General features: G+C 37.6%; 2 protein-coding genes across 6 annotated transcripts in view; one reads left to right on the top strand and one right to left on the bottom strand.

The window, feature by feature from the left end:
- Positions 1-18,599, bottom strand: part of LOC119524586 (zinc finger protein 596-like) — a 1,058,357-nt gene that overhangs the window by 149,121 nt on the left and 890,637 nt on the right. The gene's annotated exons all lie outside the window — the stretch shown is intronic.
- LOC119524593 (germinal center-associated signaling and motility-like protein) overlaps positions 7,502-18,599 on the top strand; it is a 39,752-nt gene continuing 28,654 nt past the window's right edge. The window contains exon 1 of the mRNA XM_037823316.1: positions 7,502-7,530. Within this exon, the coding sequence (XP_037679244.1) occupies positions 7,502-7,530 (29 nt within the window). The remainder of the gene's footprint in view (positions 7,531-18,599) is intronic.

The raw sequence follows: 18,599 nt of genomic DNA, 5'->3' as shown, positions 1-18,599 counted from the left end.
TAAGTAGTGGAGCAAGGCCAGCACATAGGTTTGCACTTCTAAGTGATATTTTTTCCTACCTACTCTTACCTAGTCTAATGGTTTCATATACTAACTATATACTGATGACTCTCAAACTTATACCCCAGGCCTGCACATCTATGCAAACTTCAGATTCATATATCCAACTGCTATGTTGTATCTTCATTTGGATGGATCATACAAATCCCGGATGCAACACTAGAACCACTTGCAGCTGGAGTCACCCTGTCTTCAGTTGCTGAGATCAGGAATCATGGAGTTAACTTTGTGTCCTCTCTCTTTTCAAACCCCCACATATAATGCATCAGCAAATCCTGTGAACTCCACCTTTAAAAATATCAAGAAAGTGATCATTTCTCACAGCTAACTCATCATCCTGTGTCTGCCAGAATAATTGTATTAAAATGTCAGTCAAATCATATCCATCTTCATTGAAAACCCTTCACTCTCTCCCACCTCACTCTGATATAATGGTCTGCAAGACTCTATCCTAGCTACATCCTTCCAGATCTGTTACCTCTCTAATCCCATATCTAAATCACTCAAATCTAAATTACTGTTTGAAGCAGGTTTTTTGTCTCTGGTCATGCTTGTATATAACCTTCCTTTGAATAAGAGTGACAACTGGTTTGGCAAAAAAAGAAAAAGAAAAAAGAAAACAATAACAAAAAATCCCAAAGTAAAACTATACAAAAATCTTATAGGCAATGGCTTATCTATCATTATTAAAATATATGACCAAAATAAAATTACACTGAAAAATATGTACAATAAGTAGGGAATTTAAAAATAAAATTTGCCCTCAGATAATCTTGGGAAGAGTAATTCTCCACTACTAGTTGGGAGTTAAGTGTAGAGATAGAAGAGTTCACTGGCTTGCTTTGCTCTCTGCAGCCTGGAATTGTTTCCTATGCTTAGGAACCAGACACTCATCGTTAAAATCGCAATATAAATGCTCAGGAGGCAACTTCTATTTGTTTCTCTCCACTGCTTCCTGCATGTCACAGAAATAATTTTTTTCTTTTCATTGCACATGTATATACGTATAAGTATGCTGTGATGGAAACTGGTTTTTCAGTTTTGAAAGCCCATGACCACTGGACAATGTTTCATAAAAGAAGGCCTCACTTCAGGTAGGTTTGATAAGACCTATGCCTCCTGCTTAAGCAATCAATACAGAAACAATAATCAATACAGAAACAACGACATCAAGAAGGCCACACCTCTCGGGCTGGTGTGCCATCCAGATGCACAGTTATCCTTGATATATGAGGAAATAAATTTTACATGCTATGGTCACCTGGCAGCTCTGTGAAATGCAGACTTCAGTATCTGAACATGACTTTCTATGTCTATAGAACTCCAAAGACACTTTTTTAATGCAAAAAAAATTCAGTCAGAGGACCTCAGTGTTTTGGGAAAAGCAAAAGACAAACACTACTAAATTCAATTATTTGACCTCTTTGCTTATCAGACAAGTATCTTGCTGAAAGAATTGATGTTTCAAGGAAGAATGTTGATCTGGTATTCCAAGGAGATGTATAGGATTTCATAGTCGATTCTGAGTCTTTTCCACTGAGGACTCTTTCATTTACGATCTTCCTAAGAACTGTGGTGTCATTCAGAGATCTCAGAAGACCGTCATCACAGGAAGAATGAGTGTCAGAGCAGGCTCTTCGCTGGCTCAGTCTCACTGCACAGATGCTGTGACCCGCATCTTTAATGGCTTTCTTTAGGCTTGTTTCTCCTATCCCCTGGGAAAGGAAGGGCTGAGATCCTCACCTTTAAGCTCTGTTTCCTGTGACTTATAGTAATGAATATGGGGACCCAAAGAGGGAAAACACCTGTGATAATATTCTGTTCCACTGGGTATTTTAAGATTGTAGCTTAATGCTTGCTCAAGTGTGAGATGTTAGTATGGGCATCCTTGGGGAATATTTCTAATTGCAATTTTGTAGAGTCATGGAATGAAGGATTAGAAATAAAAAGGAGTTTTACATGCTGATCTCATGAAGATTATGTCAATTCAACTGCATGGGATTTTGTGAGGCAAATATTTGCAACCTGTATTCCAGAATAAAATTTTCCACTCCTTTGCAGGCTAGACAAATTGATCACCGTTTATCCAGAGGTAAAGGGGTTTCTCCTAATAGTTACTTACAATGCCATGTCCACTTACTAAGTTTTGTTATTTCTAATGAGAGATGGATGCATCTTAGTCTTACAGCAGTTGTTCATATGGATGATTTTTCTGTACACATTTGAAAAATAGGCAACCTAATTTAATCTAATGCTATTAAGAATATTTATTACATACCTCTTAAGTTAAAGGTTGTGGGTAAAAAGAAAATATTTCCAAACAACAGTCCTTGCTCTCAAGGTGGTCACTGTCTAGAGCTGTGGAAGAGAACAAAGTTAAGGAGCACATATTTTGCAACAAAATGCTGCCCTTGACCTCCATAGCCTCAGGGTCTAATCAACAGTGGAGTCAGTAAGGATTGTAGGGCTGGTCTAACCCAGATTCCTGGCAAGAATCAGTGCCCCTGACAATGGGGGAAATGCTATGTCCATGCACCTGGAATTTAACCATATAAACCAGTTTAATCATCATCAGTATGGAGCGTCTTACAATTGGAAGTATGAAAAGTATAAAGTGTTCAATGTTCTTTCTGAGCATGTGTCAAAGAATTAGTGATTGATATATCATAATTATTAATTAATTATCATAACTGAGCACACTGCAGAATGACAAAAGAGCTGGATCTAACAGCGTTTGAGGAATAGGTATTCATATAGTTATTCTGGAAAGGAAAATCAAAAATAAGGTTACTAAATGATAAATGCTGGTTTACTTTTCTACATACTTTACATCCATACCACCAGCTGTTAATTTCTCTCCAGACTACAGACTCATGGTAATTTATTGATTTCTGTAGGTTTACATCTAATATTACTAGGTTATAAATACCAAGGTTGCTAATACTTAGTTCAAAGAATAAAAGAAAAACCACAGAGCATTAAATAAAACAGTTTATGAACTGCCAGGTAAGGAAACACACCAAAATGCAGGGAGAAGTTTGATAAGGGGGGAAGTATGTGGTAGCTTATAGAAAGGGTTTAACAGTGGGTATAATGAAAAGTCACATCCCCTTTTCTCATAAGGTTGACACCCCTTTTCAACATGAACAACTTAGGGTGCTCACTGCCTAGACATCCCTGAGGATTGGGAAAGTGATTAATCTAGAGGAAGAGGTAACCACAGACAAGATAGGATCTAACAAAGGATTATGAATACTGAATCTCTATATAATTTTCTTTTTCCTAGATGCTAGGGGAAATAGCTAGAAGGAAAGAACTGAAATGGTGTAACTGTAACTCATAGCATTCTTTGAAATTTGCTCTGTAGTTACTTGTTAAATTGTAATTTGAAAGTTACCACCTTTTTGCATATGTTATATTTCACAATAAGGAAGTAACAGAAACTGTGGAACTGTAATCCATAACATTCTTTGAAATTTTCTCTCTACTTGTTAACTTGCACTTTGGAAGTTATTATTTCTATATAAATATGTTATATTCCATAATAAAAAAAACTTGCTTTCTGGCAGGTCAGTTGATTAAACCAAATTGCATTATTTATTGCTCAGGAAAACATTGTAAGTTAGGACCTAAACAAGACATCTCCATGTTCTTTAACACTTGTAAGTTTGGCTTTTGTGTCAGTCAGTTTCTGGTCATATAACAGCTTCTGCTTGACAGAACCATTGGGATGAAACACATACTTCATTGTGATGCTTCATAGAGAGTTGATGTCATAAAGGGAATTTTTCCTCTGCAAATATATTATGGCAAAAAGGTACTTTCCCCACTAGCTTCAGATTAGAATTAACTAGGTTAATTAGAAAACTATTTAATATGAAACAATAATAAAAATAAACCAAACAATCATCATTTTGCTTTCTCCCAAGCAAGGGATAATTTCTTTCTTTCATATCATAAATATAACAAAATTTTCATTTAGTCAAATAATGGCTTTGAAAACATTTGAAGCAAGCTGTCTGATTTGTGGGAATATTAGTTTTTCCAATGGTTAATTTTCATCTTATGGGCCATTTCCTAAAAGATGAAAGAGTTGAGTGAGATTTAGGAGCTGGTTTTGGTTCCCTTGCTGTCTGCCCATGATCAGGGGTTCACTCTCAACAGAGGGTGCTGCTGGTCACATCAGGCAGCTGGTGAGGCTGGGATCTGGAATTCAGTTCCTTGGTTCCAAGCCCTGCAGAAGCCACTGAGATTGGGTCTCCTCTGCCTCTGGTGGGCAATGGCTGATGCGTACTTCATGTTATGAAATCCACGCTATGCTATTACTAGAAATCAAAAATGCTATCAGAAATACCACATCAAGATTTATTTATAAGACTATAAGTAATCATAGCATATTTATAATAGAAAAACTGGAAATAAAACAGCAATTGGCAAAAAGAATTTATATAATTATATATAATTTTATTATATTTTTATTATGCAATTATTATATATATTTAGATATATTATATATAATGGAATATTATGCATTCCATTAGTAATGATGTTAAGAAAATGTATTTAATGGTATGAAAAGATGTGTTTACAGGATGATCCCCTTTTTAGAAATTTTTTAAATTAGTGGGTGCATGTGTGTGTTTGTATATTTTCACAGAACAAAGGCTGTAATGATATCTACCAAGAAACAAATGGTGATTGTTTATTAGTAATAGGATTCTGGGTTAGTTAATGTTTTCTTCTCATTTGTAATTTCTAATTTTTCAATAGGAAGTATACAAAAATTTAATAATCATACAAACACACATTATTGAATGTTTGACATTGAAAGCACAAGAAGAGATGATCATATACTATCAGAGTAAATGAAAAACATTTTATGTCCTTTTCAGATAAATGAAACCTGAGTGTTGGTATGCAGGCAAGCAGGAGAGCAAAAGATGAGGGAATATTAGCAGAGATGACATCCTGGAGGACGGAAATGATGTGCATTATGTGGATAGGCTGAGGAACTGCTTTTGGAAGGAAAAAGGTCTCTGAGAATACAGTGAAGCTGAATAGCACTGATCTCCATTGTGCTCAGTCAGCAGCTATGACACCTAAATTGCAGGATAAATCACAGTTTAGTCAATTCACTTTCATTTATACCCTATTAACTCCACAGATGAAGAAAACGAGGTGCAGGAAGGTGCACAGGTTAGCATTTTTAGTGGAGTTAAACTCTTGTTCTTTTCCAACTGATAGATGCTAGTGCAGGGCAGAAGGCAGTCAAAGATGCTGAATGAATTGGAGCTGTTTCATGTTTGCCCTCATCCTGTAATGTCTGAGGCCCCATTTGGAGATTGATGACTTTATTTGTGAGTAATCAGAATGAGAGAAGAATGGCTTATTGCCATGGCCCCTGAACATTCACAGAGAATGAGAGGACTCACCAAGGAGACTGCTGGCCCTACCTCAGGGTATTTAATTCAGTGGTCCTCTTTGGGGGCTGGTAATTTGCATTTCTGACAAGTGCTGAGATGGTGCTGAGCTGCTCATTGGAGGCTGCATTTTGAGAACCATGTAGCTGGCACTTTGCTACTTAAAACTGTGGTCAAGGATCAGAAGCACAGGAACCACCCAGGAGCTTGTTAGAAGGTGGAGTGGAGACCCCACGCCAATTCCACAGAATCAGAACCTTAATTTTAACAAGATCCTTATACAATCTTTAGACACAGGAGAGTCTGGGAATCAGTTGTTTGGTACAACGGTTCTCAACTATGAACTGAGTAAAGAATAAAGCTGGAACTTGGGTATTTTCTGTTTCAAATACATTTCTTCTCAAGTATAGGAGTGATAAATTAAAAAAAATTACCAAACTTATAAATTGCTATAGAACACTTCAGACTCCTAAGTTCTGCTGCTATTCAGCAGTAGCTCAAATTTCCTCAGTCTTGGCTCCTTTATTCCAAGCAAACAAAAAAAGATTTGGAATAGATGAGCATATCATTTTTTAATTCATCAAATCAATGTCTTTGTAGCTTAAAATCTCAAGATACCCAGTGAACCATGGTTGGCACCATCAGACAGGATAAAATGAATGCACTTTTCCACTCCTCCAGCATGAACAGTTCAGGGTCCGCTGTTAGCTAAACCCTACCTCTCCTCTGACATGTGGCCTTGGCATTATCACTGTGGCCAGCTTGCTCCCCGTGTCTCAGTGGGCAGGGCTGGGGGGATGTGGGACAGTGTTTCATGCAGGCCCTTTTCCTTCTCCACTGTAAAATCAGCCTTGGATGGATGACCAGAGGGAGAACAATAGCTTCTTTTTTTAATCATTTTTTTTTAAATTATAGAATATAACATATATACATAAAAGTGATAACTTTCCAAGTGCAATTTAACAAATAGTTATATAAGAAAGTTCCAAAATTGTTATGTGTTATAGTACTACAGTTTCAGTTATTTCCTTATTGTGAAATATAACATATATACAAAAAGTGATAGCTTTCAAATGACAATTTAACAAGTAGCTATAGAACAAATTTCAAGGGATGCTATGGGTTACCATTTCACCATTTCAATTCTTTCCTTCTAGCTATTCTAGTATCCTAGCAACTAAGAAAAAGAAAATTATATAGAGATTCAGTGTTCATAATCCTTTGTTAAATTCCATCTTGTTTGTTGCTACCGCTTCCTCTAGTTTAATCATTTTCCTGATCTTCAGGGATGTCTATGCAGTGACCACCCTAACTTGTTTATGTTGCAAAGGGGTGTCAACTTTATGAGCAAAGGGGACACATCTGGTTCATGTTCTTGAAGAGGCTATTGCCTCTGGGTGTCTTCTTTATTTACCTCAAGTAATTCTTAGGACCTTCTATTCTTACACTTTCTCTTTCTTCCCCGCCTTGTCTTTTGCATATTAGACTGCCTGAAGAAAGGTTATTTATATTGGATTTGATCCTCAGAGCCAGAGGAAAGGAAAGAACTTTATTTCTAACTTAGTTCTCACTTTCCTGAAGAAGAGGTCTGCTCCCTCCCTGTATGTTTGTAAGAGGATAAGGTATTGAGAATCTAGAGATCTCAGATTTCTGAGGAATAGGGGAAGATGCTACCTTATCTGGTCATCAGTCATGGAGTTTCCTTGAAAGCAAAGTGAACCCAGAATGTTGATTTTCTCACTCATGTTTCAGATTGTTAATTTTTCCCACAGAGTGTATGCATAGGAGCACATGTGTGCACACAGATATTCGCCCAGACGTGCAGTCACACACTTTCCTTTTCCCTTTCCCTCCAGAAAGTCTCCTTCCTTCTCTGCTATGCCCTTGTGGTTGGCAGGAGCACAGACCAGTGGTCAGATGTAATATCCTGCTCTGTGTTGCACCCTTCTGAGCTTTCGGTTGAGGAACCGCCCAACTTGCAGTGAAACTCAGGAGTGGAGAAACTGAACCACAGTGGGAGGATGGGAAATTGTCTCCTGAGGGAAGTCTGGTGAGTAGTTACTCTGGGGGAGAAAAAAGGACAGAGATAAAGAGACTCTATGTTGGATTTGATCTCATGGGCACTGGATGTGTTTTCAGAAGTTTGAATTTGTAGAATGCATCAACCAAGGGGCTGCCAGGGGCTCCCAGTTTACTTCTTCTGGCTTCTTTCTAACCAGGGTAGGTTTGCCACATTTAGCAAATACAAGTATTTCAATTATTTAAAAAAATGTTGTTTATCTGAAATTAAATTTTAGCTGTATGTCCTGTATTTTTTCTGGCAACCCTAGACCAAGGCCACTTGATTCTTTCTGTACCTTACTTTCCTCTTTGGGTTCTAGGGCTTATGCTCCCCATTCCCCCAGTAGCTTCATGGGGTTGGTATGAGAATAAATATCAGGTTCCTGAACATTTTTGCGTGAAGTCTCTGCAGTGGGTACAATATATGCACTCATTTTTTTTTTATCCAGGTAGTGCCTTTTCTTGGCACTTTATAGCCCTACCCTCTTCAAATGCTTTCTAAGCTGTAGAACAGATACAGATAACAGACATCCTTGTTCTTACCTCTGGCTTAAATCTTAAATGACTTTATCTTTGGCTCCGAGGCACTCTGCTCTCCCACCCACTCATGAATGTCCCTTCCAGACAATTTTACATATAGCATTACTGGATGAATCTGCCCAAGGTGAAACATTAATCACTCTAGGCTTGTGTTCTAATGGGCACATTCATTCCCCACTAGCTAAAAGCTAAGGTTCAGATGACTTGGTTTGGATTTTAATGTCCTCTGTATTCTGTTTTAATCACTCCCTTCTTGTTCTCTATCACTTTGGGCATTGTCTCTATCATCTTGCTTAGGTAATAGTTCATCTTGCCAGGCAAGTATTGCTTTGAGTGTCTCTTTGCAGCCCCCATGCCTCCTTAGAGCCTAGTACAAAGCAGGGATTTAAAGAGTGTGAGCTTAATAGGTTTAATTAGGCATCTTTTTCTTCCCTTTCTTCTGTGAATGCCTCTTATGGATTTTGTATCCTAGTCAAACCTGACTTCTTGCTAATATTTTTACTTTCCATCCTCTGCCTTTTGGCTGGCAGAGTTCATTTTCAAACATCTTTACTTGTCAAAATATTCATTCTGCAGTGCTCAGTTCAAATGCAATGTCTTCATGATCTCTGTCAGAAATTATTCTTTAGTAGCTATGTTCCTGTAAAAAGTTCATATGTATTTATGACATTTAACATATCCTGCCTGGTGCTGTGATTGCACATGTATATGTCATTTAGTTTATGGATTTTTTGGCCATAAGGACAGTGCCTTTTATCTTCTTTGAAATCTCTGAAACCCTTGTGTAAATGCTCTGCAGAAAGAAGGTTCTTCTTAAATGTTTTCTGGCTTGTACAAAGAAGTACTTGTAATTCTCATTTAACACAAGGAAGCAGAGTGTAATGTGATCACTTTGGGATACTGAGACTTAAAGGGGCTTTCAGTTTTTAATCACCTTCCTCCGTGTGTTGATTTTTTAACAATCCCAATAGTACCTGTTACCATGTTCTGATAAGGTTGGCAGTCTCTTTGGGACTAGCTATGGTCTTTCATAAGGCTGTGAATTCCATTCCGTCATGTTGTAAATGAAGATATTTAGGTGCAGAGAGATGCTGGTATCTTGGCTTGTCAGAGTCAATCATCTGGTTTATAAATGGATGGACACACAAGCCTGAGGTTCTCCATTCCAGTCCTCTGCAGCTGCAGTTACACCTCCTCATTCTGCTCTTCAGTCATGGCTCTGTGCTTGGAGTCCTCAAGTCTGCAGAAGCCTGTTCACCGGATTTCAGTTCTACTTTAAATTTCAATAGGTGAGAAGAGGAAAGAGGAGGTTGCCTGAGGAGGTCTAGTGGTTGGCATCACAGGCTTTTCTGGGAATTTCAGGTGCACACACTTCAGGGCATTCTGAGTTGGTGGGACTCAAAAGAACTGTCTAGAATAAGCAACTTCATTTGACTTGCCCTGAAACAACAATAGTAATGGCTGATATTTATTTAAGGTTTTCTCTATACCACACACAATTGTTAAGAAGTTCACTGGAATTATCTCGTTAAATTTTCATAACCAACTCTCCAAAGTGGCTATGATTATCCTTATTCCCTTTGAAGCTTGTATAAATGCAACATGAAACATCAAATAGGTAGCACCCCTGGATTCATTTATTTATTGGTATTGGGAGACATTTTATTATCAATTAGTAAAATGTGGGTACTTTCTGTTCAGGGCACTCAGTGGATCAGTGACTTTGGAAAATTGAGTTAGCAATGTTGCTGTGAGATCATACAATCAGGAAAAAGACAAGTGGATAGTTTTTGATAAATATTTCACCCAGGAAATTATAAATCCAGATTAATTATCTCTATTCCAGCAAAAATACACCACTCTTATTGCTATCATTTATTTATTAACTTCTGTATGTTTCAATGTATAACTCCCTCCATTATAATACAAATGCTTTGAGGACACAGGTTGCAAACTTGCTGGACACTGTGTCTCCAGCACCCAGAACAGCTAAGGGATCAAATCAATGTTTGTCCACTGGTTAATGGGCTGACTTCCTTTGAAATTCTCCTCCCAGGACAATATTTGACATACCTGTCAAACTCCAGCTTTCTGGACTTACCTTTTCCATGCATCCTTTTCATATACACCAGCTTTGCCTTGCTGGATTACAGTCTTTCCACTCCAGTCCCTGCACCTCTCTCCCTGTCTGAGAACACTGGGTCCCTTAGGCCATTTCTACCTGCTTTAGAGCCTGGAGATGGTGGATTGTCTTCTCTACATCTGATCCTCCATGCAACCTCCCTTGTCTTATCCCTTGAATTCAGACTCTAGTCATTTAATGCCTTCATATTTCTTAAATCACTTATAGGTCATTGTATAGAGAAGGGATTTTAGGTTTAGGGTTAGGATTCTTCTCTAGGCAATAGATTGGAGGAGAAAATTACACACCTGTGCTCATAGAGTTGAATTCAGTGTATGCTCTGATGAAAAATGTCACTCTTTTTAAGTTTAACAAACATTTATGGAAAGCCTGTATGAGCCAAAGCTCTTGGCCTCAAGAAAAAAATAAACATAGAGGAGAGACAGCTATGGAAGCAGATAAAGGCTGTTTCAGAATAGTGAATGAATATGCCCCTACAAATAGCATTAAATGTAGTCAGTGTGCAGTAGCTTTTACAAAATCAGAGATCATATAGCTGTGAGAATTAAAGCTGAGAGAGGATAAAAACTTGGCAAAGTCATATCTGATATAAAGTCATGAAGCTGGGATGTAATTTTTGATTGACACTTCTACTGTGCTATAACAGCTTTTCTTTTGGGTAAGGCAAAATTTAATATTTTCTATGTAGATGCACAAACAATATGTTATAGAAATAGGAATGAGGAAGGAATGTAATTCTGATTCATGTATGAGAAACTGCCATTTGGATTGTGTTTGGAGTATAAGGTAATTCAGGAATGACAATTAGTTGGCAGTAATTGAAGCCTTTTGTGAAAGATGCATCCCCTAGGAGATGAAGTTGAAAATGATGTTTGGGATCCAATGATGAAGGCTCTTCAAGGCCATGTAGGAGGTGATAGAGCAGTGAATATTTATGAGCTAAAGGATGATGAAATGTGTTCTGTATTTTAGGGAGAAATATTTGTCTTCAGTGTATAAGGTAGAAGGATAGAGAAAGAGGGACAAAGTTAAGTAGCTCTTAAAATTTTCCAAGAGATGAAAAAGAGCTGACACTCAGCAAGAAAAACCCTAATAAAAAGGAGATTCAGTGAAAGTAAATGGATTTCAAATGATTCCATTTTGGTGATTGTCAGTCATTCAGATAACTGATGTGTGAGCAAAGGTTAAAATTATCCCCCTGAATAAAGTAAGTTTACCCCTGGCCTCTCCCTGGAACCTCTCCATGATCAGAGAATTCTTGGGATGATGCTAATCACAGCAGGAGGATGAAGGGGTCTAGAGGCAGAAGAACAGCAGTGGATCTTGGTAGGATGAGATGTCACTTGACATTTCCAACTTCCTCCAGCAGCTGTCAAACAAGTCTTCATCAGGTTGACCAGATGGAGGAAGCAGAAATGATAAGAAACAGAGGGTAGATCCACCCCAACAATGAATCACTTCCCTTTCTCTATGATAACATGTTTCACTATTTCCAGATGCAACCATTGGGTCATTTATCCAATTCAAGAGTGGCAAAGTCTGTGCCCAGGCTTTCCAGATTTTATTCTCAGTCATTCCAGGCCAGTGGTGTTGAGGAGAAGAGGGAAATGAAGCCTCTAGAGTATGCCAAGCATATTACACAAATAGTTGAATTTCATCCTTAAAACAGTACTGTAAAGGAGGCTTTGCTATCCCCACTTTACAAGTTACAAGTTAGGGTGAGAGGGGTTCACTCTCATGGTTAAAAGAGAAAGTTTAAGTTAACTAGATGGGAACTCAGAAAGACTCCACAGCCCACAGAACTGCTCTGCTTATTTGTGGGAGGCCTGCTGTAGAATTCCTTTTCATAGGGTGGGAGCTGGTGGGCCCCCGTTGTGCTCAAGCCTTGTGTGAGGGGTGAAGCCTGTCAGTATTTCTCAGCAAAGGAATACAAAGGGAAGTTCTAAACTTTGCTGTCTATAGTCCATTTCCAAGTACCTTCATTGTGAATTTCAGGGATTATAGTTATTGATTTCCCTCCTCTAATTCTGTAAGGAGACATGGGGATATTCAGCCAGGAGGGACTCTTTTGTAGGTGATTTTCATAAAGATAGAAATATGGTTTGCATGAAACATCTAATCCTGGTGGGTACAGATTTTGGTGTCTCTAACTCTGACCCTCAAATGTTGCTATTTGCATTTTGTATAAATCATATATGTAGTATATATATATATGCACAAATGCACATGTGCACATATATACATATACGTGTGTGTCCCCTTTCTCCTTCCCATCATTCTTTTCTCTCATTACTAGATTGTTCCGTTAGTGCATATACCCGCCTTTATATACCCACCCTTAAAATTTAATTCCCTCCTTTGACTCCTTGTCTCCTGCCAGTTGCTAGCATTTTTCAGTTTCTGATATATATTAAAATTCCTTCAGAGATGTGATTAATCACTTCTCCGCATTTCTCACCTCCCATTCTGTTCTCCTTTACTCCAGTTGGGCTTTTTCTTTTAATTCCAATGAATATCTCTTGTCAAAGTTGTAAAGAGCTTCCGTCTTGGCAAATTAATTGGTTAGCTCTTTGCCTTCATTTTAATTGCCAGCAATATTTCATCCAGTTTTACCTATTTTCTCTATACTTCCATGATGCACTCTCTTGGTTTTTCTCCCATCTTCCTTGTCACTCCTTCTCAATCTCCTTTGCAGGGTTGTTCCCCTTGCTGTACATTTGAATATTTCCACTCTTGGCTCATCTTGTTTTCTGTCTACACTTCCTACCTAGGTCATTTCCTGTAATTTTTGGTCTTTACAGACTCTCCCTACATAATAACTCTCTTCTGTTTCTCCAGCTCTGCTCTTCAACTCTGGACTCATGCAATTGTCTGCCAGCTGTCGTCATTTCACCTTACTCATTTCCCCATTAATCCGCTTGTTCTAACTTCCCCAAATCAGTAAATGCCAACATGATCTACCAACTTGCTTGATTCCAATTCATCAAAAAGAAACGAAGTCAAGAACATATCCAGAATCTAATCACTCTTCACCTGTTCTCTGCTAAGACCCTAGTTCAAGCCATTTTTATTGCTTGTTTCCTGCTGGGTCTTTCTTCTTCTTTTTCTTTTCTACAATCTACCTGGAATGCAGGGGTCAGAATCATATTTCAGAGACTTAAAAAGAGCATTGTAACTTTTCTCCTTCAAGGTATCTGAAGGATTTCCATGACAATGACAGTAAAATCCAAGCTCTGTCTGTGGAGAATAGTGTCCTACACGACCAGGTACCATGTGCCTCCCAATCACCAGCTTCTCCCATTTTCCAGTCATTTTGCATGCACAGTCACACTGCTCTGGTCTTCATCCAGGCCATGCATGTCTCCACTTTGGAGACTTTGTCCATCCTGCTGCCTGTGCTGTAACAGTCTTCCCCCACGTCTTTGAAGGGCTGCCTCCTTCCCACCATTCAGGTTTTGGTTCCAATGGCCCTCCTTAGAGACACCCTCCCTCCTTGATCACCATTTTGAAGGCAGCCTGTCCACAACAAGAGCCACTCCTACTTTATTCATGGCATCACTATCTAAAATTATTCTGTGTGTTTATTTTGTTTTAGTCATATGTTTCCTCTCAGAGATTTTTAAACCCAATGAAGACTTGTACTCTATCTTGTTTTCCTTTCATCCTTAGTAAGTAAAACTAAAATTCAAAGAAACTGTTAAACAAAGGATTCCATCTGTCTGTCCATCCATCCATCCATCCATCCACCCATCATCCATCCATCCATCCACCCATCATCCATCCATCCATCCATCCATCATCCATCCATCATATCTGTTCATCTAACGTATCTGTCATCTGTCTATTTATCTATGTATCTATGTGTCTATCATCTATCTAATCTATAGCTATCTATCTGCAGTGTGTCTATGTGTGCATTATATATGAAAGACTTAAATTTAAAATAATGGAAAAATTTCTTAATAATGATACCAAATGAACTTATGAATATTAGACATATATATAAATCATCTTCAATATTTCATGACACCTAAATAATCCAGTCTTTCAAAGATGACAGGTGAAAGAAGGATTCAATAATAGAAAATGTGTCTTGTCCCAGTGGAATTAAACCCAGCCTAAATCCTCTCAGACAACATGGATTTAGAATGTTTCTTTTGGAGGAAACTTCATGGTTCAGTCTCCATAACTTTTTAGAAGGAAGCCATCCATTCCTCTTAGGGCTTAAGTTATCAAATTAACAACTTGGGCATTCTCCAGAGAACAGAGCTCCAGTCTGCCCCTGGGTACAGAAAGAGAGACAGGAAACAAAATAAAGGACAGTGGACCCTAAGCAGGAATTCATTCAGCATCCCATGATTTTACCATTACTTTTTTTTTTTTTATTAGGGAACTTGTGGGTTTGCAGAAAAATCATGCGTAAGGTACAGGGTTCCTGTATACCACCCTATTATTCTTTTTTTTTTTTTTTTTTTTTTTTTTTTTTTTTTTTTTAATTCTCAATTCGATTCCATTGATCTATATGTCTATCTTTGTGCCAGTACCATGCTGTTTTGGCAACTGTGGCTTTATAATAAGCTTCAAAGTCAGGGAGTGTAAGTCCTCCCACTTCATTTTTCTTTTTTAGAGTGTCTTTAGCAATTCGAGGCATCTTCCCTTTCCAAATAAATTTGATAACTAGCTTTTCCAAGTCTGCAAAGTAGGTTGTTGGAATTTTGATTGGGATTGCATTGAATCTGTAGATGAGTTTGGGTAGAATTGACATCTTAATGACATTTAGCCTTCCTATCCATGAACATGGAATATTTTTCCATCTTTTAAGGTCCCCTTCTATTTCTTTTAGTAGAGTTATGTAGTTTTCTTTGTATAGGTCTTTTACATCTTTGGTTAAGTTTATTCCTAGGTACTTGATTTTTTTAGTTGCTATTGAAAATGGTATCTTTTTCTTGAGTGTCTCTTCAGTTTGTTCATTTCTAGCATATAGAAACATTACTGACTTATGTGCATTAATCTTGTATCCTGCTACTTTGCTAAATTTGTTTATTAGCTCTAGTAGGTGTATCGTCGATTTCTCAGGGTTTTCTAGATATAAGATCATATCATCTGCAAACAATGACAGTTTTACTTCTTCTTTTCCAATTTGGATGCCTTTTATTTCTTTGTCTTGCCGGATTGCCCTGGCTAGCACTTCCAGCACAATGTTGAATAACAGTGGTGACAGCGGGCATCCTTGTCTTGTTCCTGATCTTAGAGGGAAGGCTTTCAGTCTCTCACCATTGAGTACTATGCTGGCTGTGGGTTTTTCATATATGCTCTTTATCATGTTGAGGAAGTTTCCTTCAATTCCTACCTTTTGAAGTGTTTTTATCAAAAAGGGATGTTGGATTTTGTCAAATGCTTTTTCAGCATCTATTGAGATGATCAATTGATTTTTCCCTTTCGAGTTTTTAATGTGTTGTAATACATTGATTGTTTTTCTTATGTTGAACCATCCTTGCATGCCTGGAATGAACCCCACTTGGTCATGGTGTATGATTTTTTTAATGTGTCTTTGGATTCGATTTGCAAGTATTTTGTTGAGGATTTTTGCATCTATATTCATTAGGGAGATTGGCCGGTAGTTTTCCTTTTTTGTAGCATCTTTGCCTGGTTTTGGTATTAGATTGATGTTAGCTTCATAAAATGAGTTAGGTAGTGTTCCATTTTTTTCAATGTTTTGAAAGAGTTTTGAAAGAGTAGTAGATTGGTGTCAGTTCTTTCTGGAAAGTTTGGTAGAATTCCCCTGTGAAGCCATCTGGCCCTGGGCATTTATTTGTGGGAAGATTTTTGATGACTGATTGGATCTCTTTGCTTGTGATGGGTTGGTTGAGGTCTTCTATTTCTTCTCTGGTCAGTCTAGGTTGTTCATATGTTTCCAGGAAATTGTCCATTTCTTCTACATTATCCAGTTTGTTGCCATACAGTTGTTCATAATATCCTCTTATAATTTTTTTAATTTCTTCAGGATCTGCAGTTATGTCACCTTTTTCATTCATTATTTTGTTTATATGGGTCTTCTCTCTTTTTGATTTTGTCAGTCTAGCTAGGGGCTTGTCAATCTTGTTGATCTTCTCAAAGAACCAACTTTTGGTGATATTTATCCTTTCTATTGTTTTTTTGTTCTCTATGTCATTTATTTCTGCTTTAATCCTTGTTATTTCTTTTCTTGTACTTGGTTTAGGATTGGTTTGCTGTTCATTTTCTAGCTTCTTCAGTTGATCCATTAGTTCTTTGATTTTGGCTCTTTCTTCCTTTTTAATATATGCGTTTAGTGCTATAAATTTCCCCCTTAGCACTGCTTTTGCTGCATCCCATAGGTTTTGGTATGTTGTGTTCTCATTTTCATTCGTCTCTATATATTTAGCAATTTCTCTTGCTATTTCTTCTTTAACCCACTGATTGTTTAGGAGTGTGTTGTTTAACCTCCAGGTATTTGTGAATTTTCTAAGTCTCTGATGGTTATTGACTTCTAATTGTATTCCATTGTGGTCAGAGAATGTGCTTTGAATAATTTCAATCTTTGTTAAATTTATTGAGGCTTGTTTTATGTCCCAGCATATGATCTATTCTGGAGAAAGTTCCGTGAGCACTAGAAAAGTATGTGTATCCTGGTGATTTGGGATGTAATGTCCTGTAGATGTCTGTTAAATCTAATTCATTTATCAGATTGTTTAGGTTTTCAATTTCCTTATTGGTCTTCTGTCTGGTTGATCTATCTATAGGAGAGAGTGATGTGTTGAAGTCTCCCACAATTATTGTGGAAACATCAATTGCTTCCTTTAGTTTTGCCAATGTTTCTCTCATGTATTTTGTGGCACCTTGATTGGGTGCATAGACATTTACGATTGTTATTTCTTCTTGCTGAATTGCCCCTTTTATTAGTATGTAGTGGCCTTCTTTGTCTCTCAAAACATCCCTGCATTTGAAGTCTATTTTATCTGAGATTAATATTGCTACACCTGCTTTCTTTTGGCTGTAGCTTGCATGAAATATTTTTTTCCATCCTTTCACTTTCAGTTTCTTTGTGTCCCTGTGTCTAAGATGAGTCTCTTGTATGCAACATATTGATGGTTCATTTTTTTTGATCCATTCTGCGAATCTATATCTTTTAATTGGGGAGTTTAATCCATTTACATTCAACGTTAAAACCGTGAAGGCATTTCTTGAATCGGCCCTCTTATCCTTTGGATTATGTTTGCCATATTTTTCCCTCTCTCTATTAATATCCTTTATTGTACCCATACCGAATCTCTTTAGTACTGAACCTTTCTCCAGGTCTCTCTGTCCTGTCTTTGTTTCTCTGTCTGTAGGGCTCCCTTTAGTATCTCCAGTAGGGCAGGTCTCTTGTTAGCAAATTCTCTCAGCATTTCTTTGTCTGTGAAAAATTTAAGCTCTCCCTCAAATTTGAAGGAGAGCTTTGCTGGATAAAGTATTCTTGGCTGGAAATTCCTCTCACTCAGAATTTTAAATATATCGTGCCACTGCCTTCTCGCCTCCATGGTGGCTGCTGAGTAGTCACTACTTAGTCTTATGCTGTTTCCTTTGTATGTGGTGAATTGCTTTTCTCTTGCTGCTTTCAGAACTTGCTCCTTCTCTTCTATGTTTGACAGTGTGATCAGTATATGTCTCGGAGTGGGTTTTTTTGGATTTATTCTATTTGGAGTTCGCTGAGCATTTATGATTTGTGTATTTATGTTGTTTAGAAGATTTGGGAAGTTTTCCCCAACAATTTCTTTGAATACTCTTCCTAGACCTTTACCCTTTTCTTCCCCTTCTGGGACACCAATGAGTCTTATATTCGGACGTTTCATATTATCTATCATATCCCTGAGGTCCATTTCGAGTTTTTCAATTTTTTTCCCCATTCTTTCTTTTATGCTTTCATTTTCCATTCTGTCATCTTCCAGGTCACTGATTCGTTGTTCAAATTCCTCTAGTCTTGTACTATGAGTGTCCAGAATCTTTTTAATTTGGTCAACAGTTTCTTTAATTTCCATAAGATCATCCATTTTTTTATTTAGTCTTGCAATGTCTTCTTTATGCTCTTCTAGGGTCTTCTTGATTTCCTTCATATCCCGTACTAGGGTCTCATTGTTCATCTTTAGTTCTTTGAGTAGCTGCTCTAGGTGGTGTGTCTCTTCTGGTCTTTTGATTTGGGTGCTTGGGCTTGGGTTATCCATATCGTCTGGTTTTTTCATATGCTTTATAATTTTCTGTTGTTTTTGGCCTCGTGGCATTTGCTGAACTTGATAGGGTTCTTTTAGGGTTTGTAGACCAGTTGAAGTCCTTATCTCTAATTTATCAGATCTACAGCTTCGTGGAGTACACTTTCTCTA

Source organism: Choloepus didactylus (assembly GCF_015220235.1).
Source record: "Choloepus didactylus isolate mChoDid1 chromosome 11 unlocalized genomic scaffold, mChoDid1.pri SUPER_11_unloc2, whole genome shotgun sequence".
NCBI lineage: Eukaryota > Metazoa > Chordata > Mammalia > Pilosa > Megalonychidae > Choloepus > Choloepus didactylus.
The sequence above is the reverse complement of the archived record's forward strand: the minus strand, read 5'-3'. Positions and strand labels throughout refer to the sequence as shown.